The 25,107-nt window shown below is 38.3% G+C and overlaps 1 protein-coding gene across 1 annotated transcript; it reads left to right on the top strand.

Annotated features, from left to right (window-relative positions):
- Positions 1-396: 396 nt before the first annotated feature.
- Positions 397-23,437, top strand: OPRK1 (opioid receptor kappa 1). Its single transcript, XM_066264657.1, has 4 exons — positions 397-525; positions 895-1,199; positions 19,026-19,378; positions 22,905-23,437. Exons 2-4 carry the CDS (start codon positions 943-945, stop codon positions 23,435-23,437), a joined length of 1,143 nt encoding a protein of 380 aa, XP_066120754.1. The 5' UTR covers positions 397-525; positions 895-942.
- Positions 23,438-25,107: the final 1,670 nt, after the last annotated feature.

Below are 25,107 nucleotides of genomic sequence, written 5' to 3'. Positions count from 1 at the left end.
TATTAAGAATAATCTACATGGCATACTCGCACGAAACAGGCACATGCTGCCTTACTATTAAACCTACATGACGCAGCGAGGCTCACTGTGTTAGGACGGTGAAAAGACTCCAGAGCCACCCAAAAGAGACTGTTGCGTGGGTCTGAGAACTTCATACGAAGGATGAATCCGAGCGGCGAGTGTGGGGCGCGGAGCCGCACCCCCAAGCTGCTGGCTGGTTGTGAGTGAGCAGGGCGGGGCGAGCGCACCATCCGAGCTCGGCGCCCGCGCGCCCCTTGCACCCGCCACGTCCTCGTCGCGTCCTGCCTGGCTGAGCGCCTCCAATCCTGGGAGCCGCTGGCCGAGCCGCGGGTATCACGCTAGGCTGAAAAGGCGCCCAGGGGCAGAACGTCGAGCTGGGGTCTGAGAGCCCGAGCAAGGCTGCGGGTGCGCGGCGTCCCTGAGAGCTAAGCAGGACCGGGGAACGCGCGGTTCAGCATCCGCAAGGGCGACCTCTGGACCTCTCTGCGCGTCTGAGAGCCAGAGGTGAGCTTTGGCTTTTGGAGACGAAGTCCTTGGGAGCTAGGACACTGTGCTCTAGGTCTCTTGTCCCTAGGGTCTCAGAGCTGTAGCTCTAAGGACCTTTCCACCGGGGGATCCTGCATAGGAAAGGGAGAGGGCATCTCAGGAGTCAGGGAAAAGGAGCGAAAGCTCTCCGCCCCACCCGACGCCTCACCTAGCAGCGCGTCTGTTACCTAGGGTGGCAGCTAGACATCCTTTTCCTTGTTCCGCCCCGGGGACGTGCGGCCGGGGTGGGCATTAGCGGGTCCTGGGTCCCCAACATCACCGGCGCGCTAACCTGGAGGCGGGCAAAGTTTGCCTTTCCAGGTCCAGCCTATTCTCTCGCTCCCGCAGTCCCGCAGGTGCAGCCTTTCCTCACTCTCCACCTGCAGCCACCCAACCATGGAGTTCCCGATTCAGATCTTTCGCGGCGATCAGGGCCCCACCTGCGCTCCGAGCACCTGCCTGCTCCCCAACAGCAGCATTTGGGTCACGAACTGGGCCGAGCTGGACAGCAACAGTAGCGCGGGCTCTGAGGACGCGCCGCTGGATTCCGCACACGTCTCCCCCGTTATCCCGGTCATCATTACCGCGGTCTACTCGTTGGTGTTCGTCGTGGGCTTGGTGGGAAATTCCCTGGTCATGTTCGTGATTATCCGGTGAGCTCTGGGTCCTGGCGCCACAGTGGCTGGAGCCAGGTGGGCGGATCGGGGCCGGCCACCAAGACCAGCAGTGGGGAGCAGCCATGTGTTGGGGACTCTATTCTGTCTGTGCAGGGCTCCAGAGATTCTCTAAGGGAGGTCTCTTAGACTTGAAAGATTTCCTAGGAGAGTTTTTGGTGAGGGGCTGCGAGATTCACACAGGGCGGCCAGAAGCTCTTGAAGAGGTAAAAGTTATCCCTTTCTCCCAATTCCTCCTGAAAATTGTGCACAGGGTAAGTACCACGGTGTGACACACGGGCAACGTCTTCTGGAAGAAAACTAGTCCATTCGTCTGGGTTTTGCTTGGTTGTCTGTGCCAGTTTGGAACATTTTGTTATGTTTTTTTTGAAAATATTTCTCTTTTTTTTTCATTTATGATTTTAATTTATTGTGTTTACATAGATTCAAGTGTCCCACCGAGTACATCCCCCCACCCTCGTGTTCCCCTCAACTTCCCCCTTCCCCCCCATTCCTTCCCCCCTTCCCTGCAGGATTTGCTTTCCTGCTCTCTATAACACTGTGTTATGTATATATAATTTCACCAATCTCTTAAGATTAAATTCAGACCCACCCAATGCGCTGTAGATAATTCAGAATTTCCTGTGATTCATCAGATTAGTGTTATGCTTTATGAAGCAAAAACCAATATAGCATTTAGGGTTGTTGATATCCATACATAGCCTTTTTTTTTTAAGTACTGAAATTCTAGTTGTTTAGAATATCAGTGACTTTGTAAATAAGCCATCTAATATTAATCTTCTAAATGTGGTTGTGGAGGTTTTCAAAATTGCTTTACCTTTTATTTTCCACTGTGAGAAATTGAAGGTTTAATTTTATTGTTCTTTGGTGGAATTAGGTTAAATTCAACTTCCAATAATAAATATCCACCTATCCACATAATGCTAATTTTCTGGTAATTGAAGCGATTCTTATTTTGGCCTCTCTCAACAAAGAAAAAGAAAAGAAATTCCAACTTTGTTGTGGCTGCCCATTACAAAATATGTGTATTTCACTCTCTGGGAGACAAAGCTCTGGAGATGCACCTTTGAGAGTAATAAGAAATTTATAATCCTCTGAGAAGTTTCTGTGTAATAAAGTATGCAAGTCACTCTATTTAGGGGCATTGAGAGGATGAGGAACTAATTTTTTAAAATCTTGACTTTAGTTCAAAAACAGGCTTTTTATTTATATGAATTTTAAGAATAATATCTACAGTAGCAGGAGTCTAATTCTCTTGGAAAACCACCGTCACACAAATGTCTTTTATTTTATTTTATTTTATTTTTTGGCTTGGGAATGTCATGTCATTTATCCTTATTCATGCTCTGGAACTAAAAACCATGATTTAAACCTCCAAATACATTTCAAAGCCAGTTTTTTACTTACAGTTAGTGTCTGTACCTTGGTACCCTTGGTTTCCATAATTGCTTCTTGTATTTTACAGGAATTCTATCAGTGATGAATAAAGGTTACAGAAGGGGGGAATATTTTAAAAACAAATTGTTTTTCCAAGTCATTAGTAATTTCAGGCTGCTCTCATTAGAGAGAATATTATAGTAACTAAAAGAAAAGATAGCTGTATTCCGTATTGTAGTTAAAATTTTTTAAAGATTTTTGGTACAGAGGCTGTTTTGTAAAAAGACAAGTGGATACCAAGAAAAAACCCAACCCTGTTTCTACTCATGTTACATCTAAATGCTTGAGTAAAACAGATATAGTTTACTGTCATTTGAAAGAGCACCTGAAGTTTTTGCTTGAGAAGAACTTCTTAGCTTCCCTACAATTTTTTATATGGCCCTGCAGACTAGGATTAAAAAGAATAACAAATCCTAAAATTCTATATATATGTGCAAAGGCAATGAGGAATATTAGACATGTCAGAAAAGAAAAAAAGAATTACTATAGATTTACTAAGATTTGATATATAGAATATATATACTAATCCAGGACTAAATTTGTTAGAAGGGGATAAATTCAGCTAAAAATACAAAAGAACTTAGATAGTTCACATATAACATCACCATTCTTCCACCTCTTTCTAAATTACTTGGATATTAAATTTGCTAATAAATGAAAAATGAGGAGTTATACTGTATTGTCATCCTGGAATGCTAACCTATTGAAATGATAGTTCTCTTAAATCTAGACCTAAGAGGACTGTGGAGTATTTAGAATTTGTTTAGACTGATATATAGCCAAAGAATTGAAAAATAAAACCTCAGAAGAAAAGTTAGTGGACTTGGGTTTAATTGGCTCAGATGAATAAAGGACAGAAGATCGGAGAGGGTGGCATCAAGAGGGTCCTGGAATTTTGTCAGAACTGAAAGCAGAATCTAAGTGTGGATTAAAATGCACTGTTTACAACTGATGTTGTAATGAGGGCTGAGCAACATTGCTGGAAAATATGGAGGCTCACTTTTGAGAAGAACGCTATCTTAGTAAACATGAAGAAGGGTCCTGGTATAGTTCAGTTATCTAAGAACTCATTCTGGAGATGGAATTTGGATGCTCACATGTGGCATTGACTGTTTTTTGACCTGCCTTACAAATTAAAGTTTCAACTGTTTACATCATGTAATGTGTGTGATCTGCCACAATTCCCGATTATTAGAGCACATTAACCTTTCACTGAAAAAAACCTTAAAATTTGTTGTTCCAACCTTCCCTCCCTCCAGGTTTTTCGGTTTGTGGCCTTGGGGTGGGAAGTTCTTCCTCAGCCTTTGGTCCATGTCCTTATGTCCTACCAATACTATGTGCCTGTGGGTGTGACACTCAGGATCCAACCTTGTGTCCTCTTCACCTGTACTCCTGTCCACATCCCAGACCTTGCCAGGCAGCCCCATCTCTAACATCTTAAACATCCGTTCTCCCACCCTTATTACAAATTCCCACACAGACAGCTGTCTTTTCCTTAGCAAAAATAATTAAAATTTAATGAGCACTTAAGATATGCTAAGCTGGTGAAGCTACCTCCTTTGTGTGAATTATTTTATTTAATCTTCACAGCCAATCAGTATATTAACATGACCTCTTAACATATAATGAAACTAAAACAATGAAAGATTAAATAAACTAAGGTCACACCTTGCTAACTTCTGGGGTTAGAATGATCCCAGAAGCCTGACCCCATATCCTGTGCTTTGAGTTATTTCGCTTTTCATTTTCCACTATGCCACTTCTACAAACATTGGGCTACCTTCTTACAGAGCAGTTCTTCATCTTCTCCCAGACTATTTCTTCTTTCTTACCTAGCCTAGACCCAAGGAGCCTTAACTTCAGCCTCTATCAATAATATACTCAATCACCTTACCTTTTTTATCTTCTGCTACTGTCTTCTACCAAATCATAATCCTATATCAAGCCCATAACCTTTCTTTTTCCTATACCCAGCTAACTGAATGCTGCTGAATAAAATCAACTTTATCTTTGTCAGGGCAGCAGTTTTTCTGTCTCTCCTATTTTCCAGAAGAAATCAATTCCTTTTACCATTTCCCATTTTAAAAAACCCTAACTTAGTTGGTACTAATCCCCAAGCCTTCTTATCTGACCATATTCCCCTCATGGTAAGCAAATGGTCTTCACTGCAATACAGTAGCATCCAGATGCTAGGACCACTCCTTCTCTTACTTACATGCATTAGCAGCTATCCTTCCCTCATTCCCTTTCAGCTGAGTTGAAGAGTTCCCTTTCTTTTATTCCAGGTAAATCCTCCTCCTTTGTTTTGAACTTCATTTTCCACTCTTTCCTGGCCTCTTTACCGTATCGGTGGTTACCTATTTTCTACTCTATTTGCAGTCTCTCTTTCCACTGCTTTTGTCTCTTAAGCACCTAGACATATTTAAGTATCTCTCATTTTAGAAATAATCTATGCCCATGAACCTTCCATTTTTCTGAGTTCCCTTAGCTAATATCTTTCATCCTCTTGTCTGTCATAGGTCAACTTCTTGGAGGAATAATTCCTACTCTTAATTTTCCTGTCTAATGCATGTTCCTCAGCTCAGTGCACTTATATTCTCTCCATGACATAGCACTCACATTTTTTTAAATGAATGCTCTTTTATTATTTTATTTTATTCATTCATTTTAGAGAGGAGAGAGAGAGAGAAGGAGGGGAGGAGCAGGAAGCATCAACTCCCATATGTGCCTTGACCAGGTGAGCTCAGGGTTTCGAACCAGCGACCTCAGTGTTTCCAGGTCAACGCTTTACCTACTGCGCCACCACAGGTCAGACATCACTCACATTTCAGATGCTCACATTAGGCTGTTTATCACTTGATTTCTATGGAGATTTAGAATGCTTGACCAATCTTACATTTCTCACTTTCTCCAACAGCATCTTGTCCTTGACTTCCTTATAGATTCTTTAGGTTTCTCTTCAGTCTCCATTACAGATTCCTCTTCCTCTGGTGTTTCTTAAATAGTCATATTTTCCAGAGCCTTCTTAGTTCTCTTCAGTTCTACTTGGCTTACTCTCTGCATTAGGCAGTTTTCCACTAGAGAAGCAGATCTAGTAAAGGAAGTACATGTTAAGAGTTTATTGCAAGGAATTTGCTTACATGATTGTAGAGCTGGCTAGGCAAGTCTAGAACCCATAAAGCTGATACCAAGAAAGGCAGGATGTCATCCCCAGGGGGAATTTTGTCTATCTCAGGGAAGCCTTAGCTGTACTCTTAAAGCCTTTCAACAGTTTTGATCTGGCCCACCAGATTGGGATAACATCTCTTGTTTAAAGTCAACTGATTATGGACTTTGACCGCATCTACAAAACACCTTTACAGCAATATCTAGGTGAATATTTGACTGAATATTATGGAGGCATAGTCTGGAGAAGATGGTACATCAAACTGACCATCAGACTCTTTCTTTTTTTTTTTTTTTTTGTATTTTTCTGAAGTGAGAAGCAGTGAGGCAGAGAGACAGACTCAGGCATGCACCCAACCAGGATCCACCCGGCAAGCCCACCAGGGGGCGATGCTCTCCTGTCTGGGGCATTGCTCTGTTGCAACTGGAGCCATTCTAGCACCTGAAGCAGAGGACATTGAGCCATCCTCAGCACCTGAGCCAACTCTGCTCCAATGGAGCCTTGGCTGCGAGAGGGGAAGAGAGAGATAGAGAAGAAGGAGAGAGAGGGAAGGGTGGAAAAGTAGATGGGTGCATCTCCTGTGTGCCCTGGCCAAGAATCAAACCCAGGACTTCCACATGCTGGACTGACGCTCTACCACTGAGCCAGCCGGCCAGGGCTCACCATCACACTCCTAATGGTATTATCCATTCCTCTAGCCATACATTCAGGTAAATTCTGACCAATGCTAAATCCATGAATCTCTCTCCTAGGTATTCTTAACTAACTGCAGACTCATTTGGCTGACTTCCTTCTAGATGGCTCTATATGATTATCTTGCAGGTACCTCGGGTTTCTAGAGAATCTGCGTGTATTAACTTGTAAGGGCTGCTATAACAAAGTACCACAGACCAGGTGGCTTAAATAACACATTTATTTTTTCATACTGCTGGAGACTAGAAGTCTATGATCAAGACATTAGCAAGGTTGGTTTCTTCTGAGGCCTCTCACCTTGCCTTGCAGGTGGCTGTTTTCTCTTTGTGTCTTCCTATTGTCTTCCCTCTGGGTGTGTCAGTGTCCTAAATTTCTCTTCACATAAGGACACCAGTAAAACTGGATGAAAGGATATCTTAAGAGCCTGTTTTACTTTAATTTTATCTCATTTTGCCACTTTAAATGCTCTTTCTTCCTATACAGTCACATTCTGAGGAGCAGGGGTTAGGACTTGAACACATGAATTTGGGGGCTACATAATTCATCTCTAAACACTGCCTATTCTCTTCCTGTTCTACTTAAGAGAATACTGTCCTCAAGCTTCAGTATTCATGATAATATATATTTTCTTTTAATTTATAGAAAATCTTTACCTGACTCAGTCTGGGCCTCATGGTTGAACCTGTGCCAGTCTGACCAAAACCTTGTGGCTGTAACCAAATTGAAGAAGTATGGAAGAAATGAGGTGGCCCAATCAGAGTGTCTGCTATAGTGCCTGCCCTTTTTTCCTTCCCAGCTGTTTTATTCCTTCTCTCTTAAGTATTATTGCAGTTTATGTGCACACATATTCCATAGTCTCTCAAATGTCAAGATAGTGTATCTTAGATAATATCATCAAGCTACACCTAGAGGAGAATTAGAGAAAAGTCAGAGATATGTTGTATAATTAGACATATGTTGTTCCCTATTATTTAACATCAGTCTTACCTTAGGCTTTGGTTTAAAAAATGTGTTTGGTTTATCCTGAATTCTCTTTCTTGGGATCAACATTAAACATTTCCTTTAAGGCAAGAATAGCAAAGAAAACTTAAGAAGTTACTTACAAAAGAGCCTGTCTTACATTTCTCAAAGTAATTTTATCATTTGACAAGCTCCAAAAAGAGAAAATTGATTTTATTGCAAGTGTTTATGTGGATTAGCTATTTTCTTCTCTGTGGGACATGTGATTGCAGATGAAGTACAAATTCTTGTGGAACTGTTTCAGAGACGAGAGACTAAATAGCACCCCCCCCTACACACACAAAATAAAAAGAAAAAAAGAAAACAAATTTTGTGATTAGTATAGAGCTCCTAAACCCTAACAGACTCCATAAAAAGTTGTAGTCTCCATGATTACTTCTTGATTATCTTGACTTTACAAGATAACAGGTTTTCCTGGTGCCTGTCTTAAAATTACTTCCAGGGGGAACTTATTTCTTGCTGGGAGATGATAGAGCTTCTCCATTTTCATTCAGCTTCATCTCCTGAGCAACAGGATCTTTATGTGAATTGTGCAGTTGGCACCTCTTTTTCTCCCCATTAATTTATGAATACACTCAATTGTAACCCTGGGAAGCTCTGTGCTCAGCTAAAAATCTGAAATTATATGGCTGCAAGACAGGCCAAGCCTGTATGAACAAAAGATCATTTCAGAATAACATTTATTTATTCCTCAACAGAAAACCAATCAATAGATTTTGTTTGTTTCTTTCTTTTTTTGGAAGGGGTGCTGGCTTATGACTTAGATTAGGATAATTTATATAGGAAGAATATAGATTTTAAGAGTGGACAAAATATTGCAAAAGGCTTGCTGATCAAGCAAGTTAGAATTTACATGAAAGATAAGAAAATATAAAACATAGTGAATTGAGATTTTTCAAAGGAATTGGTCTACAGATAGGCAAGGAAGCCATTAGATTAAAATGGCCAGAGGTGAGCATTTAAAAGTCAGCTATACAATAGAAACAATTTTCTGAGTTCCTGTTGAGCTCATTAACTTACTATTAACTCATTTAACAAAACTCAATGTTGCTTTCCACCTAGTGAAGAGCTCACTTCCTCTGACAGAGGACAGAGCAGACGGGAACTTGTGTTTCCTCTCTGCCAGGACCTTTTGGTCTACCTTAGCTAGGTCAGTTTTTAGTATAAAAATGGAAAAATAATTTAAGATATCTACGTACATATCCAGGTGGCTATACACTAGGAAACAACCCTTCAGTCATTTGAGATTTGTAGTTTTCCAGTAGTGTTATTGGCCTCTCTAAGCACACTACATACAAAGTTGAATTTACTTAAACATTGTTCTGAAAATCAGGTCCCTGACTACAGGCAGAATGAGCAGTTCCTGGGGTACTGGCTATTTCAGTAAAATTACTACTTTGACATTCCCCTTCTTCCCCTGTCCCCACCACTGACCTGTTTAAGGTGTGATGTTATGCATATTCACTACTCTGGCTATGTGTCACTACTTGCCCAGTGACTACAGTCTCCACAGTTGTACTCAGGGACATACTTTACTTCTTAATTCTCTTTCTAGTTTTTGCTCTTTGTATGGGAGATTAATTCTGGGGAAATGAAGGGGCTTGATGTCTTTGGGAATATGACTCCTTTAAAATACTATAAATTGAAGTAATTTTAAAGTCAGATCATTGGAGATACAATAACTAAATTTCCCTTCTTTTTGTAAAATTAATAAGCTACTTCCCTTTAGGAAAGAACCATAATTTCAATAATAAATAGTTCAAAATGACAGAGAGCAAATTAATTTCAAGATAAACTGAAGGTATCTGCAGGATGTAATGAAGCACACTTGTTATGTTTTCAAATTAATTCTTCTGAGAATTCACATCAGTACAGCCATCATTATTTTTCACCATTTTAAACATAAAATCTAGAAAGTCATATGTCTACAAAACATGCCCAGGAAAAAGAGTAAATTATGCTTGTTGTTGACAATGAAGAGAAAAGAGTGCTGAAACTTGTCTTTCACTATGCTAGTCTTCCACTGTTGGTTAAAAGGATTGCATTTTTTCAGGGACTGCAGACCTTTCCTCCTGCTGAATCTGGTGTTTGGGGATCTTCAGATTCCTAGTGCAGCTCTAACATTGTAAATTAAAGTCTGGCTTGTAGGTATTTATTGTTTTCATTATATTGGAACTATAGTTTGATGGCTACTCAGAAGGCTCAGATTTTAGTTCCCCTGTCTCATGAATTGGTGGTTTCAGGCAAGTAACTTCCTCTTTACTCAGTTTCCTCACCTGAAAAATGTGTACTGCCTTTAGAAAAAATCAAACATCATAATGTACATGAGCATTTGTCTATTAGCAGTATGCTAATGTTTTACATCAGTATTACCTTCTGAACCATGCCCTGTTTCTTCATGTCAAATGTTATGTGCCCTCATGATACAGATGTGACCACACTAATCAGAATGTTTTCAATTTTTAGCTAATGGATGTGGCAAAATTCTAAGAATCACATTATTTCTCTGATAAAACTTCTGACTCCTTAAGAAGCTTTGGAATGACAGTTCTGAATTCCTTTATTTATTAGAAATGACTCTCAGAAAACCTGAGAATCATATTCAGAAAAAAATGGGGGAATTTGTATCTTCTGGGATTGTGATATGGATTATCAGAACTGTAGCAGATAATTAATAATAATAGTAACAACAATAACAACAACAGCAGTAACATCAATAATAACAACAGCAATAGTAGCAATGATGACAATGACAGCTGGCATTCACTGAGCAATTATCAAGTACCAAGTCCTGTGCTAAGTAATTGGTACTTAGCCATCAAGATCATAGATTTCTCATACTGTTATAAACTTAAAAAGGAGCTTCTGATTAATCATTATTTAAATTGGAAAAAAGCACACTTGGACAATACACTTTAATAGCAAGGCAAGATAATAATCCAAGAATGATCTCCCTGTATGTCGTCTGAGCACACAGCTGGCACATGGAAAGGGCCCTGAGACCACTGTGTCACAAGCTCAACATTCTTACCACTGGTACCTATTTCTTGGGTGACAAGTGTAACATTTTCCCAGAAACCTTGTCTGGAGACATTGATTCCTCATAGCTCATAAGATAACTTTGTCCCCTTTGCCATCACACAAGGGTATATGGTTACCAAATTAAAAGCTCTAGTACTCTGTAAGAAAAACTAACTCAAGACAAGGTCTTGCGTTAAGGTGTCAGAGGGAGCATTTTTAACTCCTAGAGACACCCTCTGCCATATTGACTGATGGCTCCCACTCTCAGTTCCCTAGTTGACCCCTCTTTTTGGCCTGCTCCACCATCTCTCCTTATACACCAGACTGTCATTTTCAGGTTTGTAACCCTGTCAAGTTTAGTGAGGGCAGCCCACAGACTTTGCTCTTTTAGTGCCATATGTTCCTGTGGTGTGTGTGCTAAAAAGTGCAACCACTTGCTTCCAGCCCACTTCCAACTTCTCCACATAAGTCCCAACTCCCCCCAACCCCCAGATGGTGCCATTTCACTTGAAATACTTGTGAATTTTTGTAAAGCAGTGTAAATGAAGTGGAAAATATTTTCATATCCTATCATAGTAAGAAAGCTTACTTGTGTTTTTTTCAACTGTGGATATACAGTGACTGGAAGGACTACTGTTTCACTTTGGATTATATACAAATAATACCCAACAGCATAACCAGACTATGGTTTAGGGTGAGGGCATTGTCTTATAATTATTACTTATAGGATCCAGTCCAGTGTAGTCCAGAAAAGACTGTCAATAAATATTTGTTGAAATCATGTTTATTTATTATTTTAAATTATGCCTGTTATTTCTCCCTTTTCTGGTGTTGTAGGGTTATAAGCATGTGTCTTTCAGAAATGTGTAAGAGGGGCCTGCCTTCCTGCCCCTTCCAGATCGTCCCACTGAATTCCTGCCTCTGCTAACACTAGACAGATTACTTACCTGAGTCTGTCTTAAGCTATTTTTGAGAAAAGACATAAATCTTCAGTTAACCTGAAAGAGAGTTGTGAGAATCAAATAAGATACATGGAAGTAAAAATATTGAGTTTCATAAAATACAGTGCTGGGGAGAGTAAGAATGGGGAAGCTGGGATTAGACCTCTGGGTTTGAATTCCTGCCATGCTCTTCATAGCTATATAACTTTGGGAAATTTACAGAATAGGGAATCCTACAGAATTTATAGAATAGGAATACTGATATTTACCACACAGAGTGACGGTGAGGACTAAATGGAAAACAGCATGTGGAATGCACAGCAGACTGCCTGACACAGGGAGTGTTTTAAAATAAATGGTGATTATTATTGTTGTCATTATTATGAACCTTCTCAAAATAGGAAGGTGATGCTATGACATTGGGATGTTATCAGATCCAGGACTCTCCACAGCAGGAGAGCACAGGGACCTCTCTAAGTCCTTTGTAGCTCACATGAGTGATTGGCTGAGCTTGTTAAAATTAGTGTAATTTGTAGACATTTTTGTTGTGGGTGCATTTGTATTCTGAGATCTGATGACAGAATTTGAATTCTTTATTACTTGTTAAGAAATTTTATGCATCCATTTGTTATAAGTATTTTTTGAAAAGCCAAGAGCAAGTTACCATTCGACATTTTATAATTACTTAAAATGTACATTATATTCTTATATTATATTATATTCTGCTCACAAAAATTAAGGACTATTTTATTGCTTCATATTTATTTTGAAATATCCCCTAATTTTTGTGAGCATTAGATGATATTATATTAACCATATCATACCATAACATTCTATTCTTCTTCTTCAAGTGTGTAAGATACTGGGCTTCATTTTTACTCTTATCCTTTATATTCAAACTAAGTTAGAAAATACAACCATGGGCCTTAAGAATAACCTATGTTCCTTTCTGCTTCCAGTAGTAACAGGTGGCTTTCATCCACATAAGAGAGAAAAGAGGAGTTGGGGAACATGAAATAAATTATATATATTCTCCAGATTATGTGCATGCTTCTAATTATTTCAGGAATTTTATAAAATAGGCATTCTATTTCTCATTTTATAATTGGGAAACTGTAGTTCAGAGTTTTTAGTGACTTCTCCAAAGTTTATCATATGGAAGGAAAAAATGACTAGAACCCACATCTGCCTAAGCTTGTAAGGCAGAGATCAGTCTAATTTTATAAAGAAAAAGGAGAATACCAGAAAAACTATATGAAAATAAAAAAGTCAAAGATATTGCCTACTAAAATCTTTGCTAATATTTGGGCTCTGGGGGAAAAAGTTGAAGAAGTAAAAGGTGAGTTGGTAAGATGCAGTATTTAAACATAAAACCGTATTTTTAAGAAGAAACTATTTGAATAGATAGCGTTTCAGTCTTGTGAGTTAGAAATATTTGACTCTGTTTCAGTAAATATACCATATTTTCCCATGTATAAGATATACTCTTTTTTGAAAAATTTGGGGTCTAAAAACTGGGTGTGTCTTATAGTTGTAGAGGTTTATACTTGCATTTTCCACTATTTTGCACTTGTTTTTTTTTTTGGTTTTTTTTTTTTGTTTTTGTATTTTTCTGAAGCTGGAAACGGGGAGGCAGTCAGACAGACTCCCGCATGCACCCGACTGGGATCCACCCGGCACACCCACCAGGGGGCGATGCTCTGCTCATCTGGGGCGTCGCTCTGTTACAACCAGAGCCATTCTAGCACTTGAGGCAGAGGCCACAGAGCCATCCTCAGAGCCAGAGCCAACTTTGCTCCAATGGAGCCTTGGCTGCGGGAGGGGAAGAGAGAGACAGAGAGGAAGGAGAGGGGGAGGGGTGGAGAAGCAGATGGGCGCCTCTCCAGTGTGCCCTGGCCGGGAATCGAACCCGGGACTTCTGCACGCCAGGCTGATGCTCTACCACTGAGCCAACCGGCCAGGGCCTTGTTTGTTTGGGGTTTTTTTTTAATTTTTTTTATTATTTTTATTTTTGACAGAGACAGAGAGTTAGAGAGAGGGACAGATAGAGATAGACAGGAAAGGAGAGAGATGAGAAGCATCAGTTCTTCGTTATGGTACCTTAGTTGTTCATTGATTGCTTTCTCATATGTGCCTTGACCAGGGGACTCCAGCTGAGCGAGTGACCTCTTGCTCAAGGCAGCAACCCTGCACTCAAGCCAGCAACCTCGGGGTTTCAAACATGGGTCCTCAGCATCCCAATCCGATGCTCTGTCCACTGCATCACCTCCTGGTCAGGCTTTTGCACTTGTTTTTGCAATGACTGTTGTAGATTATTTTACTTTCATTTCCTGCTTTTTTTGTTTGTTGTCTTTGCACTCATTGTTTTGCACTTGTTACCGGTATATTGTTAGGTTACGTTTTGCCACATTCTGCATAGAAATGGTTTAGAAAAGATTTTTGTACAGTGCTGAATTGAAGTTAAAAGTGATCCAGTTTACAAAAGTAAATGGAAATCATGCTGCTATATGTAAGTTTGGTCCTCTGCCAACTGAGAAATCAATCCAAGACTGGCTACAGGAAGAAGAAACCCTACTGAAAATGCCAGAGCAGAAGAAGATCACAAGAGGCAAGTCAGAAAAATGGCCTGATTTAGAGAGGGATTAAAGATATGGGTTGAAGAGCAAAGAGCAATTGGAATTTCTTTGTCCACAAAGATGGTTCAGCATGAGGCAAGAAGAATTGCTGAGGAAGAAGAATGTTCTGATTTCAAAGGTGGACACAATTGATGAATCAGGTTCATGAAATGGAATGGACTAAGCATGCGTACACACACCAGACTCACCCAAAAGATGCTTGAAAGCTATGGGCAGAATGGCATTCCTTGTTAGAAGACACATCAGTTTGAGTTGGGACATATTGCAAATATGAATGAAGTCCCTCTTCAATTTGATGTCCCAAGTCACAGAACTGTTGATAAGGGGGTAAAAACTGTAACTGTGAAGACAAGTGGACATGAAAAGAGTCATTATATAGTTGTTCTAGCTTGTGCCAAGAGAACAAAACTGCCTCCTATGCTGATTTTCAAATGCAAAACAATGTCAAAGAAGACATTCCTCAAGGAGTGATTGTCCACGTTCATGACAAGGGTTGGATGGATCAAGATGGGATGAAGATCTGGTTTGAGAAAGTTTGGAAAAGGAAACCAGGTGGGCTCTTACACAAACCTGCCCTATTGGTGCTTGATCAGTTCAGGGCACACATAACAAAAAACACAAAGAAGATTGCTGCAGAGCAAAAAACAAAACTTGCCATCATACATGGAGGCTTGACATCCTAGCTCCAACCACTTGATGTCAGGATTAACAAACCCTTCAAAGCTGCCATGAGAGATGAATGGAGCCAATGGATGAAGTTTTCTGGAGACAATTTTATACCAACCAAAAGAGTGATGAAACCAACTGTAGGAGAAGTTTGTACCTGAGTGAAAATATCCTGGGATAATATCAAGATTGAGATCATTGTCATGTCATTTACTGTGTTCAATTTATGTTTAAGACTCTCAACAAAATGGGTATAGAAGGAAAATACCTCAACATGATAAAGGCCATATATGATAAACTATCAGCAAACATCATATTAAACGGCACAAAAATGAAGGCTTTCCTCTTTAAATCAGGAACAAGACAGGGTTGTCCACTCTCTCCACTCTTATTTAATGTGGTACTAGAGGTTCTAGCCAGATCAATCAGACAAGACAAAAAAATAAAAGGCATCCATATCAGAAAAGAAGAAGTAAAGGTATCACTTTTTGCAGATGATATGATCCTATACATCGAAAACCCCAAAGAATCCACAAAAAGACTATTAGAAACAATAAGCCAATACAGTAAGGTCACAGGATACAAAATTAACATACAGAAGTCAATAGCCTTTCTATATGCCAACAATGAAACATTTGAGAACGAACTCAAAATAATAATTTTGTTCACGATTGCAACAAAAAAAATAAAATACTTAGGAATAAATTTAACAAAGAATGTAAAGGACTTATATAATGAAAACTATAAACCATTGTTAAGGGAAATCAAAAAAGATATAATGAGATGGAAGAATATTCCTTGTTCTTGGTTAGGAAGAATAAATATAATCAAGATGGCCATATTACCCAAAGCAATATACAAATTTAATGCAATTCCCATCAAAATTCAAATGACATTTTTTAAAGAAATGGAACAAAAAATCATCAGATTTATATGGAACTATAAAAAACCCCAAATAGCCAAAGCAATCCTAAAGAAAAAAAAATGAAGCTGGGGGCATTACAATACCTGACTTCAAACTATATTATAGGGCCACGACAATCAAAACAGCATGGTATTGGCAGAAAAATAGACACTCAGACCAATGGAACAGAATAGAAAACCCAGAAATGAAACCACAGATATATAGTCAAATAATTTTTGATAAAGGGGCCAACAACACACAATGGAGAAAAGAAAGCCTCTTCAATAAATGGTGCTGGGAAAACTGGAAAGTCACATGCAAAAGAATGAAACTGGACTACAGTTTATCCCCCTGTACTAAAATTAACTCAAAATGGATCAAAGATCTAATCTAAACATAAGACCTGAAACAATTAAGTACATAGAAGAAGACATAGGTACTAAACTCATGGACCTGGGTTTTAAAGAGCATTTTATGAATTTGACTCCAAAGGCAAGAGAAGTGAAGGCAAAAATTAATGAATCGGACTACATCAGACTAGAAGTTTTTGCTCAGCAAGAGAAACTGATAACAAAACAAACAGACAGCCAACTAAATGGGAAATGACATTTTCAAACAACAGCTCAGATAAGGGCCTAATATCCAAAATATACAAAGAACTCATAAAACTCAACAACAAACAATCCAATAAAAAAATGGGAAGAGTACATGAGCAGACACTTTTCCCAGGAAGAAATACAAATGGCCAGCAGATATATGAAGATATGCTCATCTTCTTTAGTTATTAGAGAAATGCAAATCAAAACTGCAATGAGATACCACCTCACACCTGTTAGATTAGCTATTATTAACAAGACAGGTAATAGCAAATGTTGGAGAGGCTGTGGAGAAAAAGGAACCCTCATCCACTGTTTGTGGGAATGTAAAGTAGTACAACCATTATGGAAGAAAGTATGGTGGTTCCTCAAAAAACTGCAAATAGAACTACCTTATGACCCAGCAATTCCTCTACTGGGTATATACCCCCAAAACTCAGAAACATTGATACGTAAAGACACATGCAGCCCCATGTTTATTGCAGCATTGTTCACAGTGGCCAGGACATGGAAACAACCAAAAAGCCCATCAATAGATGACTGGATAAAGAAGATGTGGCACATATACACTATGGAATACTACTCAGCCATGAGAAATGATGACATCGGATCATTTACAGCAAAATGGTGGGATCTTGATAACATGATACGAAGTGAAATAAGTAAATCAGAAAAAAAACAGGAACTGCATTATTCCATACGTAGGTGGGACATAAAAGTGAAACTAAGAGACATTGATAAGAGTGTGGTGGTTACGGGGGGAGGGGGAAGAGGGAGAGGGAAAGGGGGAGGGGGAGGGGCACAAAGAAAACAAGATAGAAGGTGACAGAGGACAATCTGACTTTGGGTGATGGGTATGCAAAATAATTGAACGACAAGATAACCTGGACTTGTTATCTTTGAATATATGTATCCTGGTTTATTGATGTCGCCCCATTAAAAAAATAAAATCATTAAAAAAAAAAGAAGTGTGTTATTTCAAATGCCATAGATGGAACTGAGGATGAGGCAATATATGAATGCAGTGATTCATCATCAGACACAAACGAGGACAAGCTAATGGATGGGAGTTTTGACAGTGATGAGGACTTGTATGAATTTTATGATGACTAAAAAACTTGAGTTCAATAATTTTATATAATACATTTTTTTCCAAATTTTGGGCCCCCAAATTAAGGTGCATCTTATACATGGGAGCATCTTATACAGGGGGAAATATGATACTTGTTTTGTTATCTATGCGTTTATAAAACCTATGCTCCGAGCATTGACTTTGCACATTTACTCACTTCTAAAACCTGTGGGCCATTTAAAAATATTTGAGTAAAAACTATAAAGCAAAGCATATTTTTAAATCAACTTCTCCACTTTCCAGATTAAAGTGCTGGTTAGTCAATAGAGTATCAAAATGGAAACCAAAAATTATTGAAGTCTAGTACCAGTTCTTATAATGCCTCATCCAAGCACAAATACATTTCCTAACAAGAAGAGAAATGAGGAATAAAATATTGAGTATTGGATGGGGGACCTTGAGAAACTGAGACTGAAGTGTGATTCTGTGTGTCAGATATTTTAAATCAGGCCATCTACTACCTTTATCTTATGTATTGCCAGTTCAGTTTTATTAACCTTTTTTAACAGAAGCTGAAACCCAGAAAAATCTTATACTGAGTTCAGATTCAGGATTATCTTACTTCATATTAGAACATACTATTTTTAATGGGAACCAAGGTTGTTCTATAATTTTATGGTAAAAGAGGTTTCTCATGTGGAAATTTATGTTTTGAATGACACCAACACAGTGATCAATGATGTAGAGCCGAAACAGAAGTGGTTTTCCATAAAAAAGTTCCTTTGAAATGACCTTTAATAAAAATCATCACCATAACATTGAGGAAGACTGGCTCTTTGAAGGTTCACGGGGCATGACTGAATTAATTGTGATAAAGTCTGCAAATCAGAAATGTGTAGAAAGTAATTAACATACAGAGTTTTTCCAACATATGTTAGCTTGTTGCCTCTGAAAATCTGCTGATAGTTTGGAACATTTCATGCCCTATAAATCCCTGAGGAAACATCCTAAGTAAAAGAATTTTCTTAATTTGGTTTTAGCTGAAAATGGAATTGTTCTAAATTTCATGTTGTAATGAAAAGAATAATTTGGGCTTAAAGGCAATCTTTCTGACCTACTTTGAAAATTACTCTTCCCTCAGTTGGAAGATGAAACAAATTATGTGCTTGAAAACTAACCTAAAATGGAAGTAAAGAAAAACAATTCTTATCTATTTACATTACATTTAGTTATATGACATTTAAGGGGAGAACTCAGACTGCTCTGTTTACATAATGCATTGAAAATGAAAAACCAGTGCACAGTGACAAACAAAAATCAACAGTTAGTTGCACTTTAGCCAGTCTGTTGAAAAGAGCTACACTATGTATATTCACCTATTTATCTCTGCTGTTTTCTTAACCTGTTAATTTTTAATTTAAATGTATTTTTTTGCACAAAGCACTAGAATAAAAGCTAAATTCAGAACTTTTTGCCCATTTTTATACTAACCCTAAAGTCTAGAATAGTTCTTTTTCTAATAGACATTCAATAATACGTAAAGAATAAGTGAATGAAAAACAAATTTAATAACCCAAAAGTTTTTTGCAAGCACATTTACCTCATGGACTTGACATAAAATGAAGGAAAATTATCTTGTTTCTGGTTTTTTAGATACACTAAAATGAAGACAGCGACTAACATTTATATATTTAATCTGGCTCTGGCGGATGCTTTAGTTACTACAACCATGCCCTTCCAAAGCACAGTTTATCTGATGAATTCCTGGCCATTTGGGGATGTGCTGTGCAAGATAGTCATTTCCATCGACTACTACAACATGTTTACCAGTATATTCACCTTGACCATGATGAGTGTAGATCGATACATTGCTGTGTGCCACCCTGTCAAGGCATTGGACTTTCGCACACCCTTGAAGGCGAAGATCATCAATATCTGTATTTGGCTCCTGTCTTCATCTGTTGGCATATCTGCAATTGTCCTTGGAGGAACCAAAGTCAGAGAAGGTAAGGAGGCATTTTTATTTCATTTTTTAAAATATAACTTCTAATGAAACAAACTTAATTTGGGAGTGATTAGGACACACATCTAGGAGAAAAGTCAAAAGACAATGGAAATAGAATGCCTAAATCCATGGAAGATAAGAAATAAAACAAATTTGTGTTTATTTTCACATTTAAACACAAGATGAGATAATGACATTACCTGAACACAGAACCCCTCCTACCTCCTATACTGCTCAAAAACATTAGGGGATATTTCAAAATGAATATGAAGCTATAAGTATATAATTTTTGTGAGCAGTATGTTTTGGAAGTGCTATGAGAATCTGGAGGGATAAAGCTGAAAGTAAAAAAACCACAGGCCTATGGATTTTTGAGATACAATTCCATTATATTCTGTCAATTCTGAGATACAACTCCTAGCTCCTCCTCTTTCTCCTACAAAGGGCCAGGTTATTATTAAAGACATACTGCTCTTTTCCTTCTTCTTAGTAGTTTATCACCCGAGCTCTAGCTTAACAGCTACATATTGCTGTAGGCCATTCAAAATCAGGTTCACTGGTGGATGGTAGAGCAGATGACCAGACCATTAAATTTTGTATGTATTAGTTCTTACCTCATGCCAACAAGATACTTGATGTTTTTCCTTTACTTCTAGGACAGTGGTTCTCACCTTGGGCTGCACATTGGAACTACTTGCATACTTTAGAAAATAATACTGCCTGGATACCACCCTGCAGTGTTTGGTTCAACTGACCTGAGGCATAGTCTCTGTGCCAAGACTGTTAAATCTCCCCAGACTGATCCTGACCTGCAACTATGTTGAGAACTACTGTTTTAGGAGTTTTGCTTTACTAGTAAAAAATAAAAGAGTGAAAATATATTTGGTCTTAATAGAAACTCCTGGAGAAAGGGGAGTAAACAACCATTTTGGACTTTATGTTATTAACTGCCTTAGCAGTTGTCTAAATGTGACAGTGTGTTAAGAATGTTTATGGTACCTATGAGTACAGATAATTGAATATGACTTTCTAGGTCATAGTGAAAGAGCAGATGCTAAAATCATAGCTTATCTTGCATGGTACACATTTTTTTTAATGGAGCATAATTTTTTTTATTCTGATGCTATGAAATGAATTTCCAGCATAGCCACTGCAAGTGTTAAGAAAGGCAAAATTTAAGAAATGCAAACTTTGTCAAAGAAGAGTATTCATATAAGATTATTTACATACAGGATTTTGTTTCTACAGATGTAGAACAAATAGAAATAAAATTGAAAGAAACTAAGCTTTAGGTGTTTAAACATAATTACTTTGATATAAGAGGAGATGCTGCATATATACTATTATGAACTTGAAAGAATAGGCTAAATAATAAAAGAAGATGGATGATTTTTCCCAGAGAAAAGTAAAGAGCTTATTTTTATATTTCATGTTATTCTTGTAAACTTAACCACTACCCTCCTCTAATCTTTGTCAGAAAATGACATCCTAGAAGAAATGGATTTCAATTAAGTTTTTGAAAGAGAAAATGAAGATAGATATGAGTTTTCCAGGAAGGACTTTCTATAGATGAATGTGTGCTGATGCAATGGAAGAAAAGATCCACCAGTGTAGACAGAAGATTCATTTATTCAGCAAATAGAGGAAAAAATGGGAGAAAACTGAAGTGGTCTTGTCAAAGGGCTCTATGCTTTCTTTGTGTCTTTATTTTCTGAAGCTGATTTTGTTCACATAATAAGAAATCGTCTCTAGAACATTTTGGTGTTTTCTATCACACATATGTCAAGAGTCCTGGATGACAAAGAGAAGTGTGTTTTGTGTTTAGATAATTTCTGTAGACCAATCAGAGCTGAGTGGTGTTAGTAGTTCATAGTGTTGTTTATGGAGAATGCTTACTGAAAGGAATCAGCCATTAATTGCACTAAAGTTCAGAAAACATTACTAATAAAACTGTTTCACTATTTAAACCCACTCTTGGTACTTTTCAAGCATATTTTTCCAATGTCAGAAGAAAATATTTTTATTATTAAAATAGTACTCAATATTGCTCACAATTACTTTACCCATAAGGAAGTATCAGTACAAAAAGAGTTTTGCCTGCCCTGGCCGGTTGGCTCAGTGGTAGAGCATTGGCCTGGCGTGCAGGAGTCCCAGGTTTGATTCCCGGCCAGGGCACACAGGAGAAGTGCCCATCTGCTTCTCCACCCCTCCCCCTCTCCTTCTTCTCTGTCTCTCTCTTCCCCTCCCGCAGCCAAGGCTCCATTGGAGCAAAGTTGGCCTGGGCCCTGAAGATGGCTCCATAGCCTCTGCCTCAGGCGCTGGAATGGCTCTGGTTGCAACAGAGCAACGCCCCAGATGGGCAGAGCATCGCCCCCTGGTGGGCATGCCGGTTGGATCCCGGTCGGGTGCGTGCGGGTATCTGTCTGACTGCCTCCCCATTTCCAACTTCAGAAAAACACACACACACACACACACACACACAAAAAGAGTTTGCCTGCTTTGTGCTATATGGCTTCTCAGAGACAAGAGGAAAAAATGTGGGCTGGCTGATGCTTGGGGAAGAGGAAAGCTCTGGAGGGGTGAGCAGATCCACAATGAAAGCATTAAAAAGGTACTTATCTTGGGTCTCTGCTCTTTCTGATCTCCGTTCTTTGTAATATTATGGTCACTCCCCCAAAAAAATACTCTCCATTAAAAAGAAGCAGGGAAAATATAGCAGTTTTCTTAAGTTACCACATAACAATATTTGTTTTATGTTACATAGTCAATGTTGGTAAAAATGAAAAATGTGTCTGATTTATGAATTTCCTTGATGATGATGATGATTCTCTTCCTCCCCTTTCCTTCTTTTAAATTTTTCTCCTTCTCCACCTTCTTTTTTTCTTTCTCCAAAACTTTATTTATGTTTCAACAATATCCTTAATCACTAGGGTCACCATTGGTTCCATTAAATCATAATACCTGGATCATATTAAGACAAATTTCATTTTTACTGACCTACTTAATGATTCTTGTAAACCAGTTAGTGTTTTTAGGACAAGTCGCCTGTTGTTAAATTAAATGGCTGGTTTGCAATATTTAGTCATTTATTACAAATAAATACTAGCTTTTATTACCAGAACCTTGGGTCTGGGAGAAATTTAAATAAATGGAAATGCAAATATGAGCTCATATTTGAATGAACAGTTTAATTGTTGTGAAAGTAATCAATGTCAAACCAGTCTCCACAACTAGATAATTCATACTGATGGCTAATTTAATTTATTCTGTAGTTTAGTGTATGTTAGTAATAAATGGTGATTTACTGGTTCCATGTTCCATGATAGGATGGTTGATATACATGGCATTTACTCTTTTATTTTTTTATATTTATTCTTAATTAAATAATCTGCTTCAGGTAATGTCATCTCAGTATAAATTAGACCTTTGCAACCAAAATTATTAACATTTACATTTAAAACACTTTGCAGCCATGGTAATTATAATTTTCTTTTTGTGGTTTTGTTTGTTTTGTTCACCTCTCGCAGACATGGACACCATTGAGTGCTCCTTGCAGTTCCCGGATGACGATTACTCCTGGTGGGATCTCTTCATGAAGATCTGCGTCTTTGTATTTGCTTTTGTGATCCCTGTCATCATTATCATTATCTGCTACACCCTGATGATCCTGCGCTTAAAGAGCGTCCGACTCCTTTCTGGCTCTCGAGAGAAAGATCGCAACCTCCGTCGAATAACCAGGCTTGTCCTGGTGGTGGTTGCAGTCTTTATCATCTGCTGGACTCCCATTCACATTTTCATCCTTGTGGAGGCTCTGGGGAGCACTTCTCACAGCACAGCTGCCCTCTCTAGCTATTACTTCTGTATCGCCTTAGGGTATACCAACAGCAGCCTGAACCCCATTCTCTATGCCTTTCTTGATGAAAATTTCAAGCGGTGTTTCAGGGACTTCTGCTTTCCAATTAAGATGAGGATGGAGGGGCAGAGCACTACTAGAGTCAGAAATATGGTTCAGGATCCTGCTTACATGAGGGATGCTGATGGGATAAATAAACCAGTATGACTAGTCGTGGAAATGTCTTCTTATAGTTCTCCAGGAAGAGAAGAGTTAAATGATCTAGGTTTAACTCAGATTACTACTGCAGTCTGAGATGAAAAAGTGGGATTTCTAACAAGATTTTAGGAATCTCATGGTTTAAAGTCATAAATAAAGCTGCATTAGTCATCCAGGTCAGTGGAATTATCAAGGCTTATGGGATTGAGTACCAAAGGTTCGAATAAGCAGATACAGCCCCTCGGTAGGACAGGGAAGCAAGGATGGCTCCCAGGTCCTTTGATGAACAAGAAACAAGCATTTTTCTTCTGGTTACCTATATTTTATTCAGGACATAGCTGCTGTGGCTTTCCTATGCAATATGTTTTCAGAAGTTCCATTTAGAAAACAAAAACAAACAAACAAAAAACCACATTGGTTTTAGAGTTTAGTGGGCATCCAATCCAGATGCTTAACACTGACAGTAACAACCTCAGTAAGAATGACAACCATTTCCACGGTTTCTGCCCAGCTTACTTTATGCTTCATGGACATACAGTTCATGTAGCTGTGTTGTAAGGATTCTACCTTAAGTTTGACTTGGACCCACACCTGAAGTGTCTGATGTTTATATATAGTAGAAAATTATCTTGATATTTAAACATTCACAATGTGGTTTCCAACATAGTTGAATTCCTTGAAAAACTATTCTTTAGCATGCTATCTAGATAAATAATCTCATAATAAAGCATGTTATGATGTTAAGAAGCGTAAAATGATTTAATTATCACCAAAAGTATATATATGTATAGTTTCATCTGTAAGTAATATAGTATATGTGTAAACAAGAATTGGGTTTGCCTTCTATTCAGCCAGTTTTTTGAAAACATGTTGATAATATCACTGAGTTATTTAGAGTTGATGCAAAGACATTTTCCTGCAACATAAACTTTTCTCTGGGAATCAGAGATGCCATCTCTTTCCGACTCCCTGAGCACCAATTAGTCTTCTATAGTGCCTGTGTTAATGAATCTCACAATATTTAACCCCAAGGTTGTAGCTTTTGCAGAATCTAGTCTATATACAACATCTCTTTATGAATATATAACTATTACCATATTCTCTATATTCAGGAAGGGAAGGCATTTTGCTCATGTAAATCTTAAGATATTATTTTGTGTCTTTTAGTAAAAAGTAGAATTGCTACTGACCATGAGCTGAATGAGGACACTACGTTACTCTTGGTGATTGGACTTACCTTGCACTGTGTTCTGAGACTAGCATACCTGAGAGAATAATGTCATGAGCATCACATTTAGGGTAATTTTGCTAAAGCTTTCAGATGATATATAACTTCCCCCTTTCTTTCTCTGAAACATACTGTTTCAGAAGTAATGGCTTTTTCTGTAATTTGCCTGGGCAGAAGAAAGGGATAATTTAAAAATAACACCCATCTTTTCTTTAGCTTATATATTATGTTATTAAGACAGCACCCTCCAAAATTTAATTGGAAAATCAAAGTTATAGACTTATGTAACTATAGATATCATTACTTCTATAATTCTGTTCAAGGTGTGCTTTCTCTTATGTATTTACTCTCTCCTTTTGTATTGAATTTTTTACATGTGGCTTCAGAATTTTAGTGGGATGATATTTGTAAATCCCAGATTTTAATGACACCTGATAAAGATGGCTTATGG

Source organism: Saccopteryx bilineata, chromosome 3 (assembly GCF_036850765.1).
Source record: "Saccopteryx bilineata isolate mSacBil1 chromosome 3, mSacBil1_pri_phased_curated, whole genome shotgun sequence".
NCBI classification, from domain to species: domain Eukaryota; kingdom Metazoa; phylum Chordata; class Mammalia; order Chiroptera; family Emballonuridae; genus Saccopteryx; species Saccopteryx bilineata.
This window is presented reverse-complemented; position numbering and strand designations above follow the sequence as displayed.